Source organism: Salminus brasiliensis, chromosome 14 (assembly GCF_030463535.1).
Source record: "Salminus brasiliensis chromosome 14, fSalBra1.hap2, whole genome shotgun sequence".
Taxonomy (NCBI): Eukaryota; Metazoa; Chordata; class Actinopteri; order Characiformes; family Bryconidae; genus Salminus; species Salminus brasiliensis.
In genome coordinates, this window is record NC_132891.1 from 10,172,118 (window position 1) to 10,200,026 (window position 27,909).

At 41.5% G+C, this 27,909-nt stretch overlaps 1 protein-coding gene across 1 annotated transcript; it reads left to right on the top strand.

The window, feature by feature from the left end:
* On the top strand, nucleotides 1-27,909 carry epha2b (eph receptor A2 b). The gene is made up of 17 exons (XM_072656561.1): nucleotides 1-121; nucleotides 1,052-1,119; nucleotides 3,194-3,842; nucleotides 14,949-15,104; nucleotides 15,584-15,919; nucleotides 16,675-16,799; nucleotides 16,887-17,073; nucleotides 17,349-17,448; nucleotides 18,729-18,784; nucleotides 18,917-19,042; nucleotides 20,095-20,280; nucleotides 20,413-20,474; nucleotides 20,947-21,156; nucleotides 21,329-21,478; nucleotides 21,645-21,838; nucleotides 22,869-23,024; nucleotides 25,875-27,909. Exons 1-17 carry the CDS (start codon nucleotides 40-42, stop codon nucleotides 25,981-25,983), a joined length of 2,952 nt encoding a protein of 983 aa, XP_072512662.1. The 5' UTR covers nucleotides 1-39; the 3' UTR covers nucleotides 25,984-27,909.

Here is a 27,909-nt window from a genome sequence, read left to right on the forward strand (position 1 = left end):
GAGCAGCTCCCAGCACTTTAACACCACCAGAAAGGAAACATGGATTACCGTCGGATAACGCGAATTTTATTTGTCAGTGTATTTATGAACTGTATATTCGTCTCTCTGCAGAATAAAGAAGGTGAGTGGCGGTTTGATTTATTCTGGAGCAGTTTGAGAAACTTGAGGCTATTTTACCTGAATGTGAAGTTAAGAGATTTCCTCACATGTCTGGTAGTCCGGCTCCCGCTGCTCTGCACTGCACTGCGTGTGCACTTCCTCACTCCCTTTACCTGCCCAACTTTCACAACCGCGTCGTTTTTCGATTTCTAATGGAGGGTAAAAGTTCTTCAGAGGGGCAAAAATAGTGCTGACTAAACTCTGTGGAAGTTTAGCATGTTTTAGAAAGACTGACAACCTTTTAGAAACGTTTTCTCCAGTGTTGTGTTCACTGGAGGTGAATCTCTGTCTCTCTGTCAGTAGCTAGATAGCCAGTCCTTATTACTTCATATTTAAGAAAATAGAAGTGTCTTTTTAGGCTGGAAATGAACAAAAGCTAAAAAAAAACCCTAAAAAAAACCTTCTAAAAAACTAAAACTAAAAAAAAAACCTTCAGGAAATGAAGAAGCCAGGAGGATAAACGCTTTAGAGAAGGTCAGTTTCACTCAGATTGAAGCTTGATCGTGAGAAAGTCAGTCCAACCCTTGAGTCCACAAAGTTCACTGCTTTAAAGAATATGACTTTACACTTGTATAAACAAAGGTGCTACCAAGGGTTCCTGCCATAAAACAACCATTTTGGTTTCTTAAATGAACCATATTTGTATAAGAGATGAGTGTGAGGAACCTTTACATTGGTGTAGACCCCTTGACTTTTTAAAAGCTTTACAAGCTTCTTGGATCTCTTGGATACACACAGATCTTCTATGGTTTCGGTCAAATAACCCTTTGTAGCATCTATTTTTGAAGAGTGTCCCTGCTGCTTAATAACAATGACAGGCATTTCTGTGGAATGTGACTCAGTGAAATCTCAAGTGTGAAGACGAGTTTTCCTTTTTTTGCCTTTAACACAGAGGTGCTGTTGGACATGGTGGCGTCCGGAGGGGAGTTGGGCTGGCTGACCTGGCCTGATGAGCAAGGAGTGAGTGTGGAAGACTGTACTTCTCTGTCTCTTTTTTTTTTTTTTCCTTTTGTCCAGTCATTGCACTTTCTGGGATGATAGATCAACGCCTAATCTTGGATTTGCAGTGGTTTCACATGCAGCTTCATAATTTGGAGGATTGTAGGTGTAAAAAACTGAGAATCTAGGCTTTTCTTAACCAGTAGAACAGCTTGCCATGCTCCTAGAAAAGTCTGGAGGCCTGCAGCTAGTTTGCTGCTTTAGAATATTTGTGGCCTCGTGTGGTTTTAAAGCCCTGTCTTCAGGATTGTATAACTAAGGGTGTAATTAACATTTCAAGTTGGGAAGTTGGGCGCATGCGGTGCTTCTTGAAACATGTGAGTTTAGCAGTTTTGTTAAGTTGCCTCTTTTTTCCCCCCCACCCCCCACTGTTGGCCCAAATAAGATGCTCATGGAAACTTCTTCTTTTTCCTAAGCAAGTAGTCGCAAGATTACCCTGTACATTTCCGAGATACTAGTAGAAGTTTGTGGTAGGTCTTTTACTGTACATTAGTGCTCCACCTGTCATGCTCTTGAGCCATTGTGCTTTATGTGTCTCATTTCCATTTTTAGTCACATTGAATGCTAATGCAAATTGCCCTCCTACCATGTTAATGGGGCTGGACAAGATGTTGGGGCATGTTTGGTCATGTATTCATTAACTTACACCAAAAGTGATGTGTTTTTTAGAAACTCTACAAGCTCTTTTGAGCTACATGTGTTCTGGGATTATAGGCAGGAGGAATGGAATACTCCCTTGGGGAAACTAACTGAAGTAGATGGTCGGGTTTCTTTAACTTCCCTGCACATATCGCCACTTATTTAACTATAAGATGATAAAATGTGAAATCAGACAGTCTTATCCCACATAAGAGAGGTTCTGATGCAGGCATTCTTCTCTAGTAAACAAAGAGAAGGCCAACAGTCAGCATGTTTGGACCTTATGGCGGCTTAATTGCGCTCATAAAGAGCTGCTGTTCAATTAAAGCAAGTATAAATCCCTTTTAAAAATGATAAAATGTGTTAACCCACGCAATGGGCTTTAATAGGAGCGTTTGCTGTGCAGTTGCGTGGTATGGACTGTTTTTTACTGTTGTGCCACACACTGTGAAAATAACACACCTCTCCTGTAATTAATGGCGCAGCGGCAACAGACAGTGGAAAAGCTCATGAACATGCCCCTGAAAATGAAATGTGAGCTGCAGCAAGTTAGATCAGTCCGTTTACAGTAGTGGGAATGATGTGCTTTTCTCTGCCAGAGGATAATGGGTAATGAACCGGTATCCTCAGTAGTACTTAAGATTCCACATTGGAGCCACTTTGTGTTATTTTTGCCCTCAGCAGTTGCTCCTTGGCAGCCGTGGTTTTGACTCTTCCTTGGTTGCTTAGTGGTGGGAGGTACACTGATAAGTCATTAAAAAATCATATGAATTTTAGTGCATCATGGATGATGTTACATCGTTGTGTTTTGTTAGTTGAAGGTAGAAACACCAGCAGACTTTCTAACCTCCTGAAAACTACAAAGCCATTTGTATGGAGAATTGACTGATGTGTAAGCTATTGTTTGTACAGTAGAACTGCTTTTAGGATGAACGCTGCGTTATAAATTATAATAGAAAAATTTTAGCACAGTTTTTGTACTCAAATGTAAGTTTTTAAAGATTACATGCTACTTGGATTATATTATTAATTTTAAACTTTGGCCCTAAACTTCAGGCCTTATCTAGTGCTCTGCTTCAGAATGATTAGTTTAGTTAGGTTAGGGTCAATTTGTGCACTTTACGTTTAAGTTACTTCAAAAAAGGGAGGCAATCTGTCTTGCAGTGTACATTTAACAGTGTATATTACTGTGCTTACTGTTGTAAGGTTAGGTGGGGACCTTTTTATTCGTGTACGACCTTTTGAAGGGTTTGTAAAAAAAAAAATAGATATCATAATATAGAATCATTATAGTACATAGAGTGAAAAGAATTGTGCTATGAGACTCGAGTTAAAATCACAGACCCTTAACCCTTCAATGTTTTTTTGTTGTTGTTTTTTTTACTTCTTGTCACAGTGGGAGATCGCCCAGCAGGCTGTGAACGGCTCCTTGCTCTATAACTACTTCATTTGCAACGTGGAGGCACGAGAACAAGACAACTGGCTGCGCACAACTTTCATACAGCGCCACCCAAAAGCCACCCGGGTGTTTGTTGAGATGCGCTTTGTAGTGCGTGACTGCAACAGCTTCGGTGCAGACTCTCTGACCTGCAAGGAGACCTTTAACCTGTACACTTCTGAAGCCGACGCAGACATTGGTACCAGCTTTCGCAAAGGCCAGTTCCGCAAGGTGGCCACCATTGCGCCGGATGAGATCTCCGGCGTTGGAGACATGCAGATCAACACAGAGACTCGAGTGGTGGACGGTCTGTCCCGGAAGGGCTTTTACCTGGCCTTCCAGGACATCGGAGCCTGCATGGCTATCTACTCGGTCAGGGTTTACTATAAAACCTGCCCCGCCACGGTGAAGAGCTTGGCAGCGTTCCCTGAGACAGTGGCAGGGGGGGAGAACCAGGCCCTGCAGGAGGTGGCTGGGGCTTGTGTGGAAAATGCTAAGAGCGAGAACCAACCACGCATTTACTGCACTGCGGACGGCGAATGGGTGGTGCCAGTGGGCCAGTGCCAGTGCCGCCCTGGATATGAAGCTATGAACGATTCGTGCCAAGGTAAGACATGAGTTCCTTTGTCTGGCTCAAATAGTCTATGCCTCGGGTGCCAGCTGCTGCTGCTGCCGCCGCCGCCGCCGCCAAGTCTGATATTCATTTAAAAAATGGTTTTGGTTAGGGATTAAAATTGAGAAAAGTACAATATGATATTTTTTGGCATTTGAGGGCTCTGGCATTTATTAGAGAGGATTATGTGTATTTTTCTCAGAAGCTTTTGTAGCATCACAGTGTAATGCTCCCATGGTTAAACTAGCTCAAGTAAAAGGACTAGAATTCTTCAACCTTTTCTTACATGTCTCCACATCAGCTTTTGACTATACGCAAAAAATGTCTAAACAAGCAGTTTAGTACCACATAAGAGACAACTACGTTAAACCACATTAAAAAAAATCTACAAAAAAATAGCTAAGCTTTGCACAAATGAGGCCTCTCATTGACCGTTTCCCCAAGCAGTCCTTCTCCATCAATGATAATGTGAAGTAAATCTGTGCTTTAAAGTATTTAAAAGTACCTTAATAAAACCCCAGCCCCATTTCCCCGTTGCACTCGATCGGAAAGTAAAGTATGCTCTTCATTTTGAAACGTGTTTCCTTTTTACAGTTGTGGAGCTGACCTTTTTAACCCCCAGCATTCTTATTCAGTGTCTGGTTCGAATGCTTATACTCAAGACAGAAGTTTTTCGAGGACTTAGGAAAAAAAGCATGTCTGCTGTGGCCGTACATGCTGTATAAATTGTGCGAGTCTTTCCTCCTGTTTCTCTGTTCTTTCTCTCACCACACTAGTGAAAGCTTGGCAGGGTTCAGCCGTTTGACATTCAGGTGTTTTGTGACTTGAAGAAATGTGCATGGGAGCCGTGTGGCATGCTTGGGCCTGTTCAGAATCATTCCATTACAAATGCCTTCAAACCCCAGCACTTTAACAAAGCTTTCCCAATAACATAGACTCTTGTAGAGGCAGGTATCCCACCAGACTACAGCAGCACACCAACTGTTTCCTTAAACCAGTGAGTTCCTCACACAATTCAGTTTTCAGTTTCCCTAATGAAAAAATAATATAGGAATTGATCATACCAAACCTTTATTAACAGTAAACATTAATATTATTAATGCACTTTCATCAATGATCATTGGTTTGTCTGTATTAATTCACATTAATTCAAAACGGTAAAGCATGAGAACAGGTGGGTGTGGGTGTGGGTGTAGGTGTGTGTGTGTGTGTGTGGTGGAGAGGAAAAGAGCGAGAGAGATAGAGGTTGAGGCAGGCCGAAAGGGAGGGGATGGTGAAAAGGTTGAGGAATGGAATGTTAAGGTAGCAGAACAATGTAGCGCAGTGTTCAGCTCTAGCTATTGGTCCCACTTGCCCCCTCCTCTTGTGGTGCATTCCTGTTAGGTTTACCGAGGAGCCTCCCCTATTACTGCAGGCAAGAGGAATTCCCTAGGGAGAGCTCCAGGCCAGAGCCGCCTCTTGGTGATGGATCTGCCGTTGGTAAAAACGAAAATGGTCACTTATATCCTGTGTGTAAAGTTTAAAAACCCATTGTTCAAAAACTACAGCCTCACCTAACACTGGTCAGTAGGAGGGTATTGATATTTTCAGGCAAGGTATGATTTTGATTCTGAGGTCAGGATTTAGGGTTTCGTGTGTTTTGATTCTACACAATTGCAAAGCTTATGCACAAACCTTGTATCTACAAAATAACAGCTTTGCAGGAGGAGGAAAAACCTTCTTAACTTTCAGTGGAATCATGAAGCTTATATATAATGTAAAGAACACCTGACAGATTCAAGTTGTTAAACAGTGTTAAACAATTGATAAATTATAAAAACATTGACAAGTGGCACTCAGGTGCTTCGGTTTAATTTAATTATTTTGTTTTTCTAGTTTTTCATACTGTGTTGAAGCTTTTACACTTTGCCAGTTTACTCTGTCAAACCACAGAGAAGCCTCAGCTGTGGCTGTATACTGGCTGAACACAGACTACACACAATAAATAAACAAAGTAAATTTATTTTACCCATCCACAAATCAATCACCTTAGAGATTAATGGTAAACCATGAATCTTTTTTTGACTGTTTGTTGTTTCTCACTAAATCAGATTTTTTGTTTGATAGACTTTTTCACAAGTTCACAACATCCTTCCCAGTTCATTTTTGTTCCTTCCATCTTCATGGCACAATGGCACGACATAAACTACATGCAGGCCATTCAAATCTGATTAAATAGGCCTGTAGATTTTCAGAGCTGGACAATACATTCCCCAGGGAGAGCTTCAGGCTGGAGCTGCCTCTCAGTGATGGATCTCCAGTTGATGATGGGCAATCAATAAAGAGGCACCAGACAGTGTGGCAGGTTAAATGAGCGAGAGGGCCCTCAGTCAAAGGAGAGCAGTGGTGCACTCAATCGTGCACACCTTTCAGGTCGATTCTGTGTTGAGACTGACACAGTTTTCTAGCCATAAAACACACCCTTCCACACTCATAATCTTCTCTGGCATAAAGAAGCACATACCTTAGCTGACCACACAAAGCTGCGCTGCCCGACCTACTGCTTAGGTTGCGCAAGTAACTTATGCCCACGCCCTGTCGCAGGCCGTAAAGCCTTCTGACGCTGAGTTGGACAAATAACTATAGTTTTTGGAAGCCACTAAAGGAGTTGGCCACCATGTTGTAGGTGTAGAGGGAGGGGGGAGAGTGTGGCCAGGCGTTGGTCTATGATCTTTCAGACTTTTCTTTTCCGTTTAAAGGTGGTCTTTAACTGTAATTGATTTTCTGTTGGGTTTATTCCTCTTTACTGGAACTAAAGTGGTCAGTGACTAAGTTAGGGCTCTGATGCATGGTTAGTGACTGGTAGTAATTGACTTGGGTGCGGGTGTGTGTGTGTGTGTACGTGCAGTAAGTACTGGTTTTGCCTGCAGCTCTGTCCTATAACTTGTTCTTTAGATTTTTTTTTTGTTCTTGGCTCCTTTCTAGTGTTGGTGTTTAAGTACAACTTTGGGTGGGACAAAATGACTTTTGTCAGATTTCATGGTAGTAGAAAGTAGTCTAAAAAAATCGTGTTTAAAGTGTCAAGTCAGTGCAATGAAGCCTGACCTATTGTTCCAACATTGCAGACTTATCGAGCTTGCTTATCAGGGGATGAAATATATATAAAATATAACATGGTGGGTGTGTATGTCAGCTTAACGACCTCCAAAGCTCTTCTTGAGGAAGCCCATTATTTCCACCATTGTTTTTATCTAATCAGTCCTTCATTAACGTACATCAGGTGAGCTGCTGGTGGAACTCAACACATTCAAACAGTGTCTGAAGTTCACAGAGAAGTCAGCAACCAAACCTGTGCTGTGTGACATTTTGACTTCACTCCATACTGTAATGTATGTGATGATCTCATAGTGTTTTATAAGTAATAAAAACACCTAATGCTATGAAATAGATTTTTGTACAAATGTAATTTTTATGATTAAGTTCTAGATATTGTTTGAAGGACCTTCTAACTGTACCACTGCAGGCCTCAGACAAACGGATCTGTCCGGAAACACACACTGATGTATAATAGCCAGTGAAATTTGTTTGACCTGAAAAACTTGGCTATGACTTTTGCCTCACCCTGCTCTTTTTATGTCAATCTTTTGGCACCATGATAAGGACAACTATAGAGTTCCAAAAAAATCAGCATGCTGAAAGAAACCTTGTATATTTATTGTGATTGGCTGGTTTACTGATGGTGTTATTTTTGGCTCTGAGTGCAGGTCTTGGAAGTGACATGTACCGAAAAGTTTAAACATCCAGTTTCACACGGCCCAGTTTACACTGCCTTGCAAATGACTGGTAGTGTACTGCAAATAAACAACCATACTTATCCACTGTCTGTGTCTCAAAGACAAATAGATGCTTGTAATTGCACCCTGAGTTTACATGAGATTCATCTGAAATAAACCATGCGCTGAAGCTTTGATGACAGATAATGTGTTGGTTGATACCAACATAAAACCACAAATGATAGCACGAGGGTTCAGATTTTAAGATGTAAAGGCTAAAATAGCATACTTGGGTGAACTGCTGCACCGTTTGGCAAAGAGATACTGCTTTGCTTTGAAATAGCTACTGATTGAATTCTTCCACTGGTCTGACATGAGCACTTCCCCAGGGTCTTTGGATCCTGCATGCTCTGGGGCCATGCGAAGAGATCTGCGGCATAATAGGAGGATAAAGAAATCAAGCCTGAGCTGAGCCTAACTGCGGCCCTCATGCTGGGCTGTTTGCAGGGTTTACCGGCCCATGGAGCTCATTGTTTTGCAGAGCTGTGGAGGTGAAAGGTGAGAGAGGTGCTTAGATGATGGTGGGACGAGCATGAGCTGCACTTTTGTCCTGAAATTTGAGCTTTTTGTGCATGCTTCTTTCCCATTATGCCCATTATAATTTAACCAGCTTCTAAAAGTGTGCTGGCGAGCACGTTGGAAATATGTTTCGCGCAATGGTGTTCTGTAATGCTCTAGGTTTGTTTCCCTGGCTGACCTATAATTACTCCCACCTTTGCTTCAGGCTAACCCTCACCCTCCCTGCTTCTGCTTGAATAAGTTGAGCTTTCTTTCCCAGCTAAAACCTGTACTCTATATATATATATATATATATATATATATATATATATATATATATATATATATATATATATATATATATATCTCACATACATAAAAAAACACAAATGTTTTAGATTCCTGTTTACTTATCAGAAAGCTGCCGCATAGACATTTCGGTTTAGTTTGAGGCAATGTTGACTTCTCTTGGCAGGCTAAGATAATGAGGGGAACTCTTTATGGAAATGTGCTCTTTGATCCCCAGCCAACATAATGACAACTTTTCATATCGGACCACATAGCGTGGCAAAGAAGATTGTACTGGTAGTTTTCAACGTGATTGCGCTCATCTCATTGTTTAACTCATGTTGATTTTTTTAAAATACACACATTTAACTGGGGCCAGTTACTTTTCATTAAAGTGGTGAAGAGGATACAAAGGAAGGCAAACAGAATGGATGGCAAATGAACGTCCTTATCATGAAATGAGTCACTAGAAGGAGGGAAGTCTTGGGATTTTTCTACCCCCACTAATGTGGTGAATAATCTTGATAATATTTGGCAATACTGACCCATCAGCATTTTCTGCTTGTCCAGAAACATTGCTGGTTGCATAGCTGATTGTGTGTGACTGTGTGGGTTAAACTATGCTATGCTATGCAACACGGTTTAGTCCAGCTTTTGTTTTGTCAAGCAGGTCCATTTGGGGCATGTTTCCTGTGTGTGAAATTCCTCTAATGGGGCAGAGGGTAAAGTGTGTATGTATGTGTTGAGTTTATTGTGCTGGTGGGGTGTGAGGTCAGCACTTTCTTGTCTCCATGTTAGTGCAGTGTTCCCCCGCCACCCCCACCCCAACAGGACGAGCTATAGCGGAAACCGGAGGCCTGCTAATCCTCCCTGACCCTGCAACTCGTCGGCTCAGGGATTTCTATTGTTGAACTTGTTCACCGGTTTCATTCACTCATTTATTTTCCTGCTATTAAGGAATTTTGTTTATTGGTTTGCTTGGCCTTTTTAGCCGGAACTGGCATTTGGGGGTGCCACCTGAGTCTGAGGAAATTGGGACATGAGCCAACTCAGAAGAAGTCTGCTTCCGATGATCGGAACTGTAATGAAGCTGTACCGCAGCTTAGAAAGCCTTGAGAACTTTCAGGACTGTGAAACCATCATCCTTTAATCACCAAATCCTCCAATCTGTCTATCCGAGCCTCTGTGATTGTCTCTGTTTGCTCTCTATCTCTGCTTTTTTCTCTCTCTCTTTGTCCATCTTCATTTATTTTCCTGCTATTAAAGAATTTGGTTTATTGGTTTGCTTTGCCTTTTATGCAAGAACTGGCATTTGGTGGTGCCACCTGAATGTCAAGAAATTGGTACATGAACCACCTGAAAGAAATGGGTTTCCGATGATCGGAACTGTATAAAAAGCTTTACTGCAGCTCATAAAGCCTTGGGACCCTTGAGAACTGTGAAGCCATCATCCTTTAATTACCAAATCCTCCAATCCCTCTATCTGAGCCTCTGTGCTAGTCTCCTTTTGCTCTCTTTCCCTGTTTCTCTCCTTGTCCTTCTTCAGAAGGAGTGCGATGTGTGAAAAGAAAGGGATTAGAGCATTTATTGTGTCGGTTAACGACCAGATGAAAGACTGAGTGGAATTGTAAAGCGTAGATGTAATTCTCTTACAACTGGTCCATTGGGCTGATAATCCTTTGCACTAATGCTCTGGCCATACCTAGCCCCTATTCCCACCTCCTGCCTATTCCTACCCTCTGGCTTCATGTTACAGCTGACCCCCACCCTAAACCTGTGGCTTTGTCTCCACTGGCCACATGACCACTCCACCAGGCCATGCCGGCAGATGTCAAAGATTAAAAAAACGCACAGCTGATATGATCATGATCACAAGCTTCAAAAATGATTTAGACATCCACAGAGCGGAATTAGGTTTAATCTGATAGCATGAAACGGGAATGGAAAAAGGATGGAAAGGCAAAAGCTCCAAAAGAACCGAAAGCTCTAGATTAAGCCAAACATTTGAGTTCTTCATGTTCTTCAGATGAGGCTGCTTAAAGTTAATGGCTGTAATCCCTGGGTTGATTGTCTTAATCTTTATTCTTGTTCTTGATGTTCTCATATGATATATGCGTATGTGTGTGCATACATTTGTGGGTTTCCCTTCATTCATTTTCTTTTTCCCACTGGCCTTGCTTCTGAATTTTACCCCCCCCCCCCCCACTCCTCGTGTAACGAGCCCCTGGCTGCTGTCCTCACTCACTCCTCTGCTGTGTTTGTTTTACTTGGCCATCAGCTCCCACTAGAGCAGGACACTTTAACTCGCTGCTGCCCGGGGCCACATGTAAGCCCTTCTGAGCCCAGACTGAAATGACTGGGCCTTTTGTTTTCCACCCTTTTTCTTATGCGAAAACACTCCTGTCTAACTCCTGTCCTGGAGGGATTCCTGTTGTCCAGCCAGCATGTATACAATCATTCATTCACCGCGTCCCACCCTCCATCCATTCGTGCATCCATCCATTAATGTCAGCCACTCATCCGTCTTCACCCCGTCAGTTCCGCTCAACCCACACAGCTCCCAGACCCCAGCAGGCCACTGGAGAACAGGATTCGGCTACTCTCACAATAAACAAACAGTCACTCGCAGCCTCTTAAGGCCTAATCCCCTGGTGCCAAACAGGGAGATGGGGGTCTGGGAGAGTTTGAAGAAAGGTGTTCACGTCTTATAGGATGATGCGGTATTGTTGTCATGATAAATGCCTAGATTTTCTGTGTTTACTGTGGAGATTTAATTTATTAAATTAAATTGGATTTAAAGATCTCAAAGGTTATATGAGAAAAAATCCTTCACTTTCTTTTACGTTTACTCTTGTTTTAATTTGTCCCAATCACATTTTGCTCTGGTTAAAAAAGGATTTGCAAACCTATAAACAAAATAATCATCGTCCATCTGGATGTTTCCAGAAGTTGGTAAAAGGGGTGTGGCTGTAATGTCAGATTTTTGAAAGTTGCAAATTCCCTGCTGGAAACTAAAGCCTGGGGTCCATAAGAGTATAATCCCATTTATCAAACCTGCAACCTCTTCAATGACACTCCTTCAGTAGACCTTTCAGTGGATTATTCTTTAACAAACCATTTAATCATAAATTAGATGTGCGTGCATGAAGAACCTTTGGAAGACTTACAAAAACCTCCAAATTATGTAAAGCTTTGAGAAAGGAACCCTTAAACTTGGATGGAATTGTTACATCATGTAAATGTTCTTTCAACCAAGGTTCTTTACATATCTCTTCATATCCCCTCATACATATTCCTGGCAAGCCCTTAAGAAACTCACAAGTGGTTGTTCTGTGAGATCTTTAAAACAGCCTTTTATTTATAAGAGTATAATACTATAATACTTGCCCACCCCTTGACCCTTCTACTGTGGTCTTGGGAAGTTTTTATTACATGAACCTAATGGATGTTCCTCAATAGTTCCTCTGAGGTTCCTCTGACCTCTTCTTCTGTCAGCAATTCCAGTTCTCCTTTCCTTTCTCCAAAATCTGTGCAACATTCTCCTGCTTACCCTGTCTATGCTTTGATTGGCTGCCCTAGGAAGGAAGCAAAGCGTCAGCCTCGTGCTTCCTGCTTCCTGTTGTGTCCAGTGCACAAAGACAAAGCCCCTCTCGCTCCGCCACATTCCTGCTGTATTTTGAAATAAGAAAAAGTTCACCAAAAAAAGAAGGGGAAAAAAAAACCCTGCATGCCGGAATAATGGCCTAGATTTGCCCATTCTGAACTGGAATTGAATCGACTCCTAAGACTGCTCCTTTAGAGGTGTATGAACGGTGGTGCATTTCGATAATAGGGTTAAAGACTCCATGTTAAAGCCTCCATACACTGCTCTAACAAAAACGCAGGCGGGTTTTTGTTCCCTGTCGTTAAGAAGCCAGCCCCGTGTATTCATGTGGCATGTGGCATCTCCACTATTTGCAACAAGTGTTTTCCCTCTGGCTGAATGGAGTGGCATTCTGCGCCTGTTGTCTGGGCCTGAAAGGGCCGGTGAATGCCCGTTGCTGCACTCTCGCATGTGGCTGTGAGCAAGCGAGGGGAACCCAAGAATTCTGGGGATTACGGCTGGGGAGGCGGAGGCTGCGGGCATGTGAATTGGGGTCCACAGCAGCAGCTGTTCAGTGCCCTGTGGGTGAAAGGGATGCTTTTTTTTTTTTCTTCTCTTACCCCCTCCCTTTTCTCTCCAGCCCCAGCCGGAATCATTATCCCTCTCTCGCGCCTTCTCTCTCGCGCCTTCTCCATCCCCACCTCCACCACACTGTCGCCTAAATGAGTCTCAATAAAGTCTCGGCAACAGCTGGCAGAGGAGGACGAGGAGCTTGAGGACTTGAAAGGAGGAACGAATAACGCCTCGGCTGGCTTTTGGTCGCCACACTGAATTCTTTTCATGCTGAGAATGTTCTTTTGAAATGGGAGAATGCGCGCTCTCGTATTTTTTGAGGTAATGTATACCTCCGCTTAAACCCCTCCCGTTTGAGCAAGTGGCCCAACCCAAAACAAGGGCTCAATTGATACAAAGTCGGGAGTAGGAAGAAACGCTGCACTTTGTCATTAATATTGTTGGCAAAACAGCTATTTGAACAGAAAGCCACCAGGAAATGGAAACAGTGATTTGGCCCAGCCGTCTTTGGTTGCTGTAATATTTTGAATGGACGTAAACTGAATGAAGCGGGACATTCTTCTCCGGAGGTGCAGGATTTTTTTTTTCTTCTCACTCTAGCAAGTGTCCTCAGATTGCCTCAGTATCGAAACCAACACTGGCTCCTCAAATATTTTATCTACACTCCCGCTGTATCTTTGGCCGTATTCCAGCACCACACATACTCTTGCACACCAAGCCACAAGGAATCTCTGAAAAATTGCTTAACCGTACGTTACATGCAGTAATATGGGTGATTGATGTTGTGCTGCGTGCCAGATCATCTTCTGATTAAAGGACTTTCCTTTAAAAGTGACAGGAGGTGTAGACCTACTGATACTCTGTGAACTGTACAAGTCAGTGGAGGAAGAAGTGGTGGAGGGGAGGTGGAAGTGGGCAGAGGAAGGACATGAGCTTCTCATGCTGGAATGTTTTAGTCCAATTCAGAGGAGACATTTTCTCCGTTTTCCTGTTTGTACAGTTTTTTGTATTGATGTATGTTTGCAAATCCTGAGCTCTGCTGTCCACGTCACTCATGTCGCTCTAGGTTTTTAATATATATATATATATATATATATATATAGCGCATAAAAATCAAACAGAAAAAATGCAGACAAGGCTTTAAACTGAGAATTTCCACTTTTCCCAGTGTGTGCAAGAGAGACTGGGTGAGGGAGCGAGAAAGCTGAGAGTGAGACAAGGATAAAGAAAAGGGAGGAGAAGAAGAGAGACGGAAAGAGAAAGAGAAAAAGAGCCCCGCAGAGAGAAAGGCATGCAGTCATGGTGTTGAAGAGACACTGAGAGACACACAGAGAGACACTCAATTGTGAAGAGTGAAAGTTTCTGATAAAGCCGAGCTGTCAGTTTACACACCAAATATGTAAACGTTCCTGTTACTGTTAGCCTATGTGATGTCAGCTCACATTCAAACCAGAATTTCAAAACTTCAGGTCAGATCTGAAGTTTCAGCAAAAAGGAAGCATTTAGCTTCAGTTTTCAGTGATTAGTTTCATCTAGTTTCATTCGAGCAGACTCTCAGCTGGCCATAAAGAATGTTGTGGGTCAGTGTTGATATTTCCATGCACATATCTGTTGATTTTATAAATATTTTTAACATGTAGAATTAATAAATAGTTTCAAGCTTTAGCTATAGTAAAGCTTTTGGTCAATCAATCAAAACCATTGTCATTCCTTTAAGGGTCAGTGTATAATAATGATGGTGATGATGATGGTGATAATAATAATAATAATAGAAGAAAAAATAAGAGAAAGAATGGTATTCTCTGTCTACTCTGATACCATTAAACCTTAATATTCTCTTTACATGGTTATTATACCATTGCCTAACTCACTACTAATATTTAATATGCTGCGCATAATACTGAGTTATGTAACATACCATTTATAAATGTGTAACTACATTTAAATAGTATCTCACAACCAATATATAATAACTCTTTAACTTTTACTGCTTAAATAACAAAAGGATCCCCTTTCCTGAAACGTTTGGAGTTGGAGCTGTTTAGTCACTGACAGATGCAGTGTTGAGCAAATCTGTTGGTTTTATTCGACTTGCTCTGTCATCTCGCTTGTCAAGTGTCGATGACAGTCTGGAATGTGGGATGACTGGTCCTGTATGTTGCAAAGAGGAGAGGGGGATGGTTCAAGAATTTGCCTTAGCCTTACTCCGTCAGCTTTGTGCAGTTTTGCAATTCAAAAATGAGAAAGTGGGGCGATAGAGACTTGAACTAGTGAACCTTTGCATTATTGAATTCTTAGTGGATGTTCCCAAAGCAGTGTCTGATACCTTTCTCACTTCCTTAACAGAGTGTAAGCCAGGCTTCTTTAAAGCCTCGTTGTCCAGTGAAGCCTGTAAGCGCTGTCCGAAGAACACTCAGCCCTCCAACCCGGGCGCTCTGAGCTGTCCTTGCCTTCAGGGATTCTACCGGGCTCCAGATGACCCTCTGACAGCTGCCTGCTCAGGTGAGAAACCACAGTGTCTCCTCAAAAATTATTGATGATAACGCTGACCTTTTTCCCTGAAGACATCCGTTTCCTTCATAACCTTTGCACACCTTCTCACCTTTTTCTCACCTTTGGAGGCCTAAACTCTTATCAGCTAGTACAGTGATTACCAGCCATGCTCTTGGTAATCACTATACCTAAGCATAGCCTAATACCAACTGGACTTTGCACCAGTATTTGCATCTGTTGGTCATCTTGTAGCATAACATACTGTTCAGTAAAGCAAAGTAGGATAACTGCCAGATGCAGTATTTTTTCAATGTGGTTTTAGTACAGTGCTTTCACAAGACCATCTAATTAAAAATGGGCCATTTTTCAGCATATCAGATGTGGATTGAGACTAAACTCAACAGGAAAGTAGGTGGAGATGCACTGGTAACCACTTTGTTAGAGCTTGGGTCTCTAATACCCATTTCCCATTTCTCTGTAATCCACAGGTTTGCCTTCAGCTCCCCAAAAGCTGGTGGCTACCACAGCCCAGATGGTCTTAGGCAAGCTTCAGCTGTCCTGGAGCCCCCCAGCAGACACTGGAGGGCGTAACGACATCACCTACAGTGTGGTGTGTGAGCGCTGTGAGGAGAGTGTCTGTCAGCCCTGTGGAGAGAAGGTGCGCTATGAGCCAGGCAATGCTGACCTGAAGGAGACCACCGTTACTGTTAGTGAGCTGGAGCCGCATCTCAACTACACCTTCACCGTGGAGGCTCGTAGTGGTGTGTCCCAGCTCAGCCCTCAGAGAGCCACCAGCACCATCAACACTGCCCTCCACTACACAGGTCAGCAGACTAATTGTTCATATGTTCAGTTTATTTATTAACTTGTGTTTTGTTAGTCAGTTCATTGAAACAGTCTGTTTCTTTGTGATTTACTCTCACAACCCCATTATTGAAAATATAGTCAAGAATAGATTTTTTCTTTTATGGTATAAAAATGAGTAGAAACCTTACTGCCCCCTACATTTCCTGTAGATTACTGCAGTCAGAATTACAGGTATCAAATGAATGTTACATAAAATATCAAGGAGTCAATACTTTTTCAAAACTGAAATTTGAAACAGTTCAATACCTTTTACCATTTAAATATGCGAGAAGAGTTTTGTATTCACAATAATTTATATCATAAACGAGACGTTAAAGTGCATATCTGTGTTCAATCCATTCGATCTGAGTTTTTAATGATATTTTTCACATTTTAACATTGTGTGATTACTGGGCCAATAGAAATTTTCCAAGTTTAAAAAGATTTTATTCTATTTCTATATGTTTTTTTTCCTTCTCCTGTAAAGTTAACAATAAGTAAATACAGATCAGAGATCATATGTTTGTTATATCAACACAGTGTTATAATGTAATTAAGTACTGACCATCATTTTTCTGTAATCTAGCATAATTTGTCTTTTCATTCAGTGTAGGTCAAGGAGTTTTTCTGGCATAGTTCTGTCACTGTGGGAGGGTCTTTGGTGTTTCTTTTGCTTTCACGAAGCTAAGTGCCATTTATTGTTCCATAATTGATTATAATTCTTTTGTCACAGACCCTCCAAAAGTGACTGCAATGCACCTAGTGAAGAGCAGCCCTACGAGTCTGTCCCTGTCCTGGTCTGTGTCTCGCCGGGCCAATCCCAGTGCCACCCGCTACGAGCTTATGTATCGCAGAAAGGTCAGGAGCACACTGCCCTCTCACATGCTACAAATATAATAAGCTGAATGGAAAATATCATATTTAACTCCTACACCTCTTCTACAGGAGAAAGATGAGGAAAAGAGTAATGCCAAAGTTACTACCTACATCGTGCTGGTTCTGGAGAAGGACTCCGTACAGATCCATGATCTGTCTCCTTCTACGACCTATCTGTTTAAAGTCCAGGCTCTCAGCCCTGAAGGCAACCCAGGCAGCTACAGTATGGAACAGGAGTTTTCAACACAACCTGAAGGTAAAAGCGGAAGTGAACTCAAACTAGAGAAATATAACTGTTTACGCACGTACTGTTTACAATGTATTAAGGGACGGCGCGGAAGTGACGTGGTTGTTAATTGGCCCCACACCAAGAATGCTGTGTTGGTTTACAGTGTTTGACTGTTTATTTTTGAGTAGCTTTTTTGTAATCCGATGTTTTTTGGTTTTGTTTGTTTGATCGTGCTGTAGGTACACTGTGTGTTATTCAGAACCTGTGTGAATGTTTGCATGATCCCTGTGTTGTCGTCTCAGTTCCTCCCAGCCAGGGGAACACAGCTGTGATTCTTGGAGCAGCAGTAGGAGGAGGAATCATGCTCTTCATCGTGGTGGTGGTCCTGCTTTTGCATAAACGGTTAGAAATAATTCCTCTCTTTTTAAAACACTATAAAGTGAATTGATATGTATTATTAATATTACATTATGAATTATAATTGCATACATATAATTACATTATAATTGTCACATCAAATGATATTTCAGATGCTGCACATTCCAATGTTTATAAATGTCTATGTCAGTTTTTTCCCTGCTAAATCGTTAATTTGGTTGGGGCGAAAAATGTATAGACGACAATGAACAATCCTATATACAACCCTGTTATTTTACCTCAGAATAAAACTTCTTTTTGAGGTTGTTTTTGAAAAACAACAACAAAAAACCCCCAAAAGCTCTATTTTTGGCTTGTTTATGCCACTGATAACCGAGAACAGGACCTACATTTTATTGCATATATCCACTGGCACCGGAAACATTGTGTTCCCCAGGCCTAGTTTGTGTAGCAACCTGTGTTCTCATAACTATCGTCTGGAGGTGATGTGCTGTTCTCCGCTATACACAGCAACATATTCTTCTGAAGTCGCTGTCATGTTTTACTGTTTTCTCAGCTTTGACTAGGCCTTTCTTTAGTTAGCTGGGTTTGTTAAAATATACTTTGCCATTTTAGGCCTCCTTTAAGTATGAAGGCACTCACAGATAGTTACTTCTATACTTCTGTGTTCAAATCAAGCTGACAAGTGTACAACATCTGTAATACAACAAAACCATAAACATTATCACAGGCTTTTACAACATTTCTTTAGACTTGCCTATGTGAAAAACCAATCTTGTCCTAATACCACCACTTTTGATGGACTCCTTTCGCTCGCCTGTTGAATCAACGCCCCCCTTCCTTTTCCTTGTGAATGATCCAAAACCTCCAAACCCATTCAGTGTCACCCTTTTAGAGCTCTCGTTCCCTTTCTTTATCTGAATTTGCTCCTCACCATTCGGGGGGGAGAATTGCTGCTGAATGCAACTTGTCACTGCTCAATAAGTGTGCTTCAACAAGAGGCGTGTTTGAAAGGAAATGAATCCGGGACGTACATTGTGCTAGATAAGAGGCGGTTGGTTCTTTTTTGGTGTTGGACTGTAGCGGCTCTGTGAAGGTGACCCGAACTCTCCGTAGTTGTCTGTGATAACCTGGACCCCTGTCACCACTTGGCAAACACAGACAGCTTTTTATCAAAGCGCTCTGCGGCTAAATGGAGCCAGCCCTAGCACTGGCCTCTCTTAAAGCTTTAAGTATGAGAAGAATTGTTTCAGTTTGCTCAAAAAAAAACACCACTCAAGTTTTTTTTTTTTGTTCTCTTACAGGCGAAAAAACTCTCACACAAGGCAAGGACCGGAGGACGCCTACTTCTCCAGCCCAGGTTAGTATACAGAACTTGAAAGCTTGAGTGTTTTTTCCCCTAATTGATCCCCCCCCCCTTTCAGACTTCTCACTGGCTCCACTCTCATCTCCTTGTCTGATCTTCACTAATATGAGTAAATCTCCTCTACAGAGCAACTGAAGCCTCTGAAGACTTATGTCGATCCTCACACATATGAAGACCCCAACACGGCTGTGCTTAAGTTTGCCAGTGAGATTCATCCCAGCCACATCACCAAGCAGAAAGTGATTGGAGCAGGTTGGTATATTCCCTGGAGGTGTTTACAAATAAGTTATTCGATACAAACTTAAAAAAAAAAGTTTCCAGAAAAGGTTCTCTGGAACAGTCTCATTTAAAGAACCACTTTTAAAAGCCCATTCAATGGATAGTTCTTTGAAGAACCGCATTTAAAACCCTTTCAATGGATAGTTCTTTGAAGAACCACTTTTGTAAATGGGATGTGTCAATGTGAAAAACCTTTTTTTTCTAGTGTAACGAACCTCCACATCATGTAAATGAAGGGTTTTTCCCAGAGCCGTATGTCCAAGCCAATATTCTTCATTTTTAAGAGTGTAGAGTGACAGTTCAAACAAGACTGCTCTAACTAAATCTGCATCAGAGTCTTGCTCTTCATGCCTGGATATATTTTTAGTGTGGCATGTTCTCCTCTCTGGAGAGCAGTTTTGTTATCCTTCCAAAGACAGTCAAACAAAGTCTGTGGTGTTTTCTTAACCCGCTATATGGCCCACTTGTGTCCCGCAGGCTTCAGTTTAAAATGGAGTGCTAATAACGGACCAATTAATCTGGGGTTTATTTATGTGAGAGTGCTCTCAAAAAAAAAAGCAAATTTAAACAAAAGCCTCTATTTATTGGATATACCTCAATGGTCAGGCCTCCCTAACCCTACAGATGAGAAGATTAGGGCAGCGTGTTCACCTTTCCCCTGTGAACTCCCCCGCAGGCCTTCCCACGGCCCTCTTTGGTTTCTTCCTCTGCGCATGACAGCCGATTCCACTGACCCCCCCCCCCACCATCCAGAATCGCACATATCTACCCCTCCCCCACAGCCAGTCATTGACCAGTCTAGAGTTTCATTGTAGCCCACGGCTCCAGGTGCTCTCGCCCACGTGCCTTGTTTACCATTTCCTCTCCGTGCTATCTGAGAAGCCTTCAAAGATCTTTCTCCAAATGTCTTTTTTACTTTGACTTTAATATCCCCTATGACAAACTGTGTGAGATCCGTGGAGATGATGTGTGGCTTATCTGACACCCTTATGTTTCTCTGCATGGTGGTGACTGTGCTGCTGTAGGTGAGTTTGGAGAGGTTTATCGAGGCATCCTGAAGGCTCCTGGGCGGAAGGAGGCAGTGGTGGCCATTAAGACGCTCAAGCCAGGCTATACTGAGAAGCAAAGGCAGGACTTTCTGAGTGAGGCCAGCATCATGGGCCAGTTCTCCCATCAGAATATTATTCGTCTGGAAGGAGTAGTTACCAAATGTAATTAATCCCTTTTTATGTTCTAGTGTTTACTCTTTTTTTTTTTCTCTTACTTTTCTTGGTTCACATAATTTCACATTTTCACATTTTTTTAGTAACAGCTGACTTTCTGTTTTTTTTTTTTTTTTTTAGTCAAGCATGCCATGATTGTCACTGAGTACATGGAGAATGGTGCACTGGACAAATATCTAAGGGTAAGTTGGTCAGTTTTCCTTTACATTGATTCGCCTTTTTATTTTGTCATTTTTATCAGGTCTACTTACCATACTAATAACATAGTCCTATGGTGGTTGCGTGCTGGAGGTTTTTTACCAGTCTAATACTTTTTCTTTACAAATTGCTATGCTTTAAAATGAGCTTCACTGAAGATGAGCATCTAAAATAGGCTATCATTCTTAATCACAATCACAAACACCCCTGGTTTGGATTGGATTCATTCTTATTTCCTTCCAATATCCAGTCCAGTATTTTCTGCTGATATCAGCGTGATGGCAATACTCATATATATATCTGCATCCCATCTCTAGTAGTTGTAAACCTAGAAAGTGCACCTGTAATGTATGTCTACCTGTTAAAATGACCTAGTCACTAATAAACTGCCTCTATGATGCAAAGTGCTTCACAAAATGAACTGACTTTATAAAATTTCCCAAACTTATTTCCCAGGACCACGATGGAGAAATGGGCTCATTCCAGTTGGTGGGCATGCTCCGTGGCATTGCGGCAGGTATGAAGTATCTCTCGGACATGAGCTACGTTCATAGAGACCTGGCCGCCCGCAACATACTGGTCAACTGCAAGCTGGAATGCAAAGTGTCCGACTTTGGCCTGTCCCGAGTCCTAGAGGACGACCCCGAGGGCACCTACACCACTAGTGTAAGCTCACCTAGCAATTTAATGAAATATTTTTGGTAGAATGTTTGCATAAGCTGTTCCCAGCTCCAGCTGTCTTTATTTTAACATTAGCTAGACCTTATTATTATTTCTGGGATGTTGTTTGAAAGTGAAACGCTTGGTCTGACTCGTGTTTTTGTGGTTTCTTCCAAAGGGAGGCAAAATTCCCATCCGCTGGACTGCTCCAGAGGCCATCGCTTATAGGAAATTTACCTCGGCCAGTGATGTGTGGAGCTTTGGCATAGTCATGTGGGAGGTGATGGCCTTCGGGGAGAGACCCTACTGGGACATGAGCAACCACGAGGTACAGCAGGGACACACTTCACTGGCTTTGAACAGTGGCAGAGTGTTATTAGTACACCTCACTAGCTTGAAAGAGTGACAGACTGTTCCTACTTTTATCTCAGACAATCTTCATTTGAGCAAAACCTAGTCTTCAATCTCTTTATTTCCCTTGCGTCTCCCCGTAGGTGATGAAAGCCATTAATGAGGCTTTTCGGCTCCCTGCTCCGATGGACTGCCCCTCTGCTGTGTACCAGCTCATGCTGCAGTGCTGGCTGCAGGATCGCTCCAAACGGCCCCGCTTCCAGGACATTGTTAGCCTGCTGGACAAACTCCTTAAAAGTCCTGACTCTCTCAAGGCCATTGCAGATTTTGACCCTCGGTAAGTTTGATTGTTCTACAAGCAATCCTACGACAGTCACTGCAACCAATTTTGGCATTTTCGATTAAATAAAAAATGTGTCTTAGATGATGACACAAGATTTTCACATAATCGGAATCTGGGAGTTGCCCTTCATATAGTGTAAATAGGAATGTTACAAACACCAATAGAATCAGTGGGAATACGATCAATAGAAATGCACTTATACACTGACTTTCATTTAAAATTAATTTTCTTTACTAAAATTGTGCTAATTCCTAATGTATTGCTTTTATATATAGCTTTTCTTATAGAAGTCTGTATGTGTGTGTCTGAATGTATATACATATGTAGGTATTTTTTTTTGTATTAAAAGTTTTGATCCATTTTGCATTACATGTTACAGGGCAGTAGTTTTTAAATAGGATAAAATAAAAAAACATAAAAATGTACTTTGCATTTAACAAATGCTTTTTTCGACTTGCAGGGGTAGGTGAATGTAGTGTTCGGATTCCTACCCAAGCAATGTAGTCTGATGTTTTTTCTTTGGCAAGAAATCAAACCCTGTGTTGTGTGAGGAACAGCAGTGTATGAGGTTTTGGTCTAAAGATATGTGTATAGTGTGTTGAAATAACAAAAATCTAAATATACAAAGAATGCACAAGACAACTTCTCAATGATTTTGTCTTTGATTCAATACCAAGATCGTCCATCTCTACAGGCTCTGCATGGGAAAAGTTGTGGACAGAGGTAGATAAGACATGCCGTCGCTTACAGTGGGACTCCCTTTTTATAGGCAGCCAAACCAACTGGGTCTTGGGAAAGTTAAGACACGTATGAATTGGCTTTTTTTGTGATTGCCATGCCGTATGTGCACATTTCGTGCGAAGGGGAGAAGAAATTATGGGCTTGAATGTTTTATCAGATCCTGCAGCTGAACAAACAGGTTTTTGTCTTTGAATGCATCTCTTCTGCTCTGTAATTCCAACAAAAGCTTGCATACAAAGCTTGTGTGGTCTGCTGACGTTGTTTGACGTTGTGTCCCTCCCAGAGTATCCATTCGGCTTCCCAGCACCAGCGGCTCCGATGGCTCTCCCTTTAGGTCCGTGTCTGAATGGTTGGAGTCCATTAAGATGAGTCAGTATAGTGAAAACTTCAGCATGGCTGGTGTCGTCAGCATGGAGCAGGTGCTGCAGATGAAGAGCGAGTAAGTAGCACTGGATATTCCCACAGGGAGGGCATTTTTCGGAGTGTGTGGGTTAAAATGGACAACTTTACAAAGGAAAGAAAAGGATCTTCTTTAAATAAAATTCAATGTTAAGTATATATTTTGGACTGTTTAAATTGGTCCATTCCTCATGAACTTTTGCCACAGTATAACAGAATGCACAGATTTTTTCAAACTATTTAAAAAAATAAAAATAATATATATTATTGATATTTAATACACTTAAATCTTATATTAATATATTGCCTGCAATCGATTTGTTGATTTTCATTTTTAAAATTTGAGTTTTAATAAGATAAAATCATTCGTAGTTCTATTAACATTAGCAACAAGTTAAAAATGCTCTTTCCTTGTACCATAAATTTTCCGTTTCTGAGATACAAGGTTTTATGGCGACAAAATAATCCATGGATTTTCAAAGGGATTGCTTCTTAAGCGTATGAATTACAAATGCAAGGAAAAGTACAACTCTGTGCAGCAGAATTATGATCTCTCTTCCTGTTTGCGGTGTTCAAAATGCATGAGCTTGCAAACCGTCATTATGCAAAACACACATTTGAATAAGATGGCCCTACAGGCCCTGATTAGGTGAACACAATCTCTCTTTGTGGAATCTGCAAAATCAGTCTGATTGTGGCACATTCCGAGTTTGGCTCAGAGACTGACCGGTATGGACAGTATCATATTTGAATGAGATGGTATCTTGAAGTTTCTGTCTTTTCTGAAGAATGTATAAACAGTTGTTTTTGTAGCACAGCAAATTGAACGTGGCTTAAATTTATGCATTGGTTACCAGCATAAGCTTGCACAGCCACAGACCATTTATGCTTTACTGTATTTGGCCAAGATCAAAACCGCATCGGGTAATTACCGTTTAACTGCCTTGCAGGACATTTACATGAGCTTCAGGATAAGCTTTTTAGAGAGCGAGAATCCGTCAGCTTTTTTTTTTTTTTTTTTTTTTTCCCTCCCCTCCTTCATTTTTTTGATGGCCTGGATGTGGTAGCCTGTGGCCTGCTCCAGCCATCCTGTCCTCCAGCCCTTCTGATGCCTCTCACATCCCTCCCATTGCCCACAGCACCAGTCAAGGGCTGTGTGCTTGCTGTAGCCAGTAACCACCAGTTTTTCCTTGTTGAGGCCATGGGCCGTGTGGCAGATCCCCTTAAAACAACAGGATAAAACGGAGGGGTGTGGGGGGAGTAAGAATAAAGGGATCATTGAGAACAGAAATAATAACTAATAACTAATAGAAGTGTGGAGGGAAGTGTCCCTGTAGAGGGCTAGCTGTTTCAGAGCTAACAGAAAACGCAGTCTAGCTTCTGGATGGCTTTGAGGAGCGTAGGTGATGGAGAGCAGAGGAGGCTACTGTAGTTGGGTGTTCTCTGACCTCCAGCTCCACTCCCATGAGTGTATTTAGCTTGGAAGCTGGATGAACTATGTGCGGAGAAACAGAAATGCCTTTGATGTGTTTGTCATGTTTTTTTTCCCCTCTTGGTTTTTGTTTTATTTTATGGTTGAGTGTTCCATCTGTTGTCATCTGGTTGCGGACTTAAAAAGCCTAAAACTATTTACGAATCTTCCACTGGCGGAGGTTGCCAGCAACACTGACTCAGGGTAGCAACAGGGAAATCTTGTTAAGTCATCAAGGCTGTTAATTAAAAATGTAATTAGGACTTGGCTACCATGGCATTTGTGAGGTGCTTGAGTGCATGGGTTCTGTCAAGCAACACTTGATGTTCTTTCTTAAGCTTTTATAGAAACACTCCAGCCTTTTTTTAGACACATCTGTATTGTACTGTTGATTACTGTTGGTCTTTTCCTTGGGTTTAGAAAAGAGCAGAAACCCCATGGGTTCAAATCTCCCTTATAATAGAAGCCACTATTTCATTCTGCAGTTGCGGAATTCCAAGAAGGTGCTGAAAAGGGTTCTTCCTAGCAAGTTTGTAAAGAAATGGATGGTTTTTGGATTTTTGGGATTCTTATAGCTTCTTAAAGTTTTAAGAACCTCCACATAATGCCAAAGATCCATACCAGTTATTTTTTTTTTTTTACAGACCCATATAGCCAAGCCAGTAACCCTTTAGGAGCCTTTATTTTTAAGACTTTACGATCATTACACTCCAACATTTCAGGACTGACATGAGAGACCCTTTAAAACTATATTTTGTAGTTTTATCAAGCTTTCAAGCACTTGAGCATTGCAGTTAAAAGCACTTCTGGTTACGCTCACTTTCCATAAGGTTTTTTGGTATCCTTACTGGATCAGGCGGAGCCCGTGAACTGTCCACCCACACCACAGAGCTGGAAGCCCATTAGTCACAGAGGTTCTCACTGAAAAACTAGTCCGGTTTCTGGAAGAACCACGAACAACTTCCGTATTTCCCATAAAATGTTCACTGACTAAATTCAGCAACTTCTCGATGACCATTATGAGTCAAGTTTCGACATGAAACTTTGAAATTGTGGAGAACAGGCCATTATGATCAAATGCAGGGGATTTGCTTGAACACAGTTTGAATGCATCACTAAACAAGCACTAAACATCCAGCACTAAACAAGAGCCTACTCCTGTATGGTCATGTTGATGTGCCACATTCCTCCTGTCTCCCGGCTCTGGTCTCATTAGTAGATTATGTAAACATATAAATTGTGAATCCTGTATCGTGAATCTGATTATGGGATGAGCAGATCGTTACACTCCCAGGAGAGACGCATTTAATGTATTGTTTGGTTCTCGATTTAATTTCTCAGATATTTGATGAAGTTTGTACATTTGTAGATCTACACAAGCCTTCTCTTTTTCTTACATTCTCTTTTTGTCTCTGCCAGGGATATCCGTAACATCGGCGTCCGTCTGCCGGGTCACCTAAAGAGAATCGCTTACAGCATCTTGGGACTTAAGGACCAGACCAGTACCCTGAGTGTATTCGCAGTGTGAAGTACTCCCAGAATCTCTGGGGCTCAACAAGAGGACCAGGAACTCTCTGTGGCTGCTGATAGACAGAACTGTAAGCTGCGCTGGGCTTGGGCCGCAGGGACGGCCTTTGACCCAGGCATCACCCTCCAGCCTGACAAGACAGACTCTCAAAGCAGTGGAGACTTGTGGCAGAATTGATATGCTTATCAATAATGGAGGGGATAGATGAGTAAAATACCCAATTAACTTTTAAAGCTTAAAAAAGCTAAACCTGTATAATAAAAATATATTTTTACAACATGCTTTTTTATTTTTCAGAGAAAACTACAGTGACACTTCTTAAGCTTTATCATTTTTCAGTTTTTTTTTGTTTTTTGTTTCATGTGCATGCTGCCAGCAAATGCTCATTCTGCTCTGCTGTGATCTTGTAGCAAAACATGAATATAGTTCTTCCGGAGGTGTAGCGTGGTAGTCAGCATTGCCTTGTCTGAAAAGGCCTTCTACTGGAGCGACCTCGCTTAGCGCTGTGGTACCATCCTTGCGTTCTGTTTTGAGCGCATGGCTAGCTACGCAAAAACACTTCACTTCACTTGCAGATAAGAAAGAGACGTTGTTCTGATGGTCTTCAGTAGCAGAGGGTGGAAATAATGGTTGTAGGCAAGTCTACGAGACTGGCTTATCAACTGCAGGACATAAAAGGCTGTAATGCCCCACAGAGTCCTGCTGTGGCTTGAGCTGGCCGTTGTATCGCCAGCTATAAGTGAGTCTGACATTGCCATTAAGCCGTTAGCGCTAAAAGTCTTTTTTCACATTTCTTTGATCTGAAGAAATGGTGAGGTTGGTCGCTCTGAAAACTGACTACAATCATGAGGAGCAGAGACACCACAGCAAAAATAGCACTTAAGTAAGAAATTTGGATTTGGACAGTGGATGAGATGACTCCATTTAAATGCTGGGCTTTTCTCTATCCCATGTTTCATCCTTTATCATTAAAGAACATTATGGTAATGTGACATTCAGAACCGAGCCAGGATGACAAAATGGAAATGGGTGAAGAACCAAAAAATGTTCTAGGTTATAATTTGATGTGCATAACTGCAGCGTCATGTCGGGTCGAATCAGATGAAAATATATGACTTTCCTGGGTGATGCCAACGAATGGTTCAGAGTTTGCAATATGTGGGCCAAATGACAATCCAAACAAGCAATAGGAAACTGTTGTAAGATCTACGAGCAGTTGTAGATGACGAGATAAAAGACCAAGTTATTGTTTTTATTTTATTTTATGTTTTTAGTACAAGCACGTTCATGTTTACTTGCATGATAATGATAATGCAGATTCTCTAGATTACTTCGACAGGCTTATTTTGTGTTTTATGAAACCTGATATTATGGGATGAAATGCTGTACTGTGCATTGACCTTTTTCCATGCTGTCAGAATTCTCAGACTTTGGAAAAATTGTCTTTTTTGGGAAAAATTCCACTTTCTTTCCTTTGTCACAGAATTATGGTAGAGAATGTATGGCCTTGTGGTGCCTTACTAAGGATTTATCTTCTTAAGATTTGTAGATGTCAGATGCAAACAGCTTTGCTGATTGTTAATATTTAGCTTTTGTTTGCCACTGATCTGATGTATTCTCTCTTTACAATATAATGTATCACGGTATCTCATCTCCTAATGATGACATTAGTGTGAGGTCTTGATGTGGCAGGATACCAGCTCAGAAAATGATAAATGATTGCAGTTTTTGATCTCCTTTCATGAATTGAGTGGGAAAAATGTTATAAAATCTGAAAACATCACACATTGGCATTTTCTCAAAAGTCAGATTTGTCCATTTGTTTTGTACCTTATTTAATAGTCTATTTATTTTTGTTTTATTTATTGTGGGATATATTTGTAATTGAAATATTTTCAGTCACAATAAAATCTTTGTAGTCTTGTA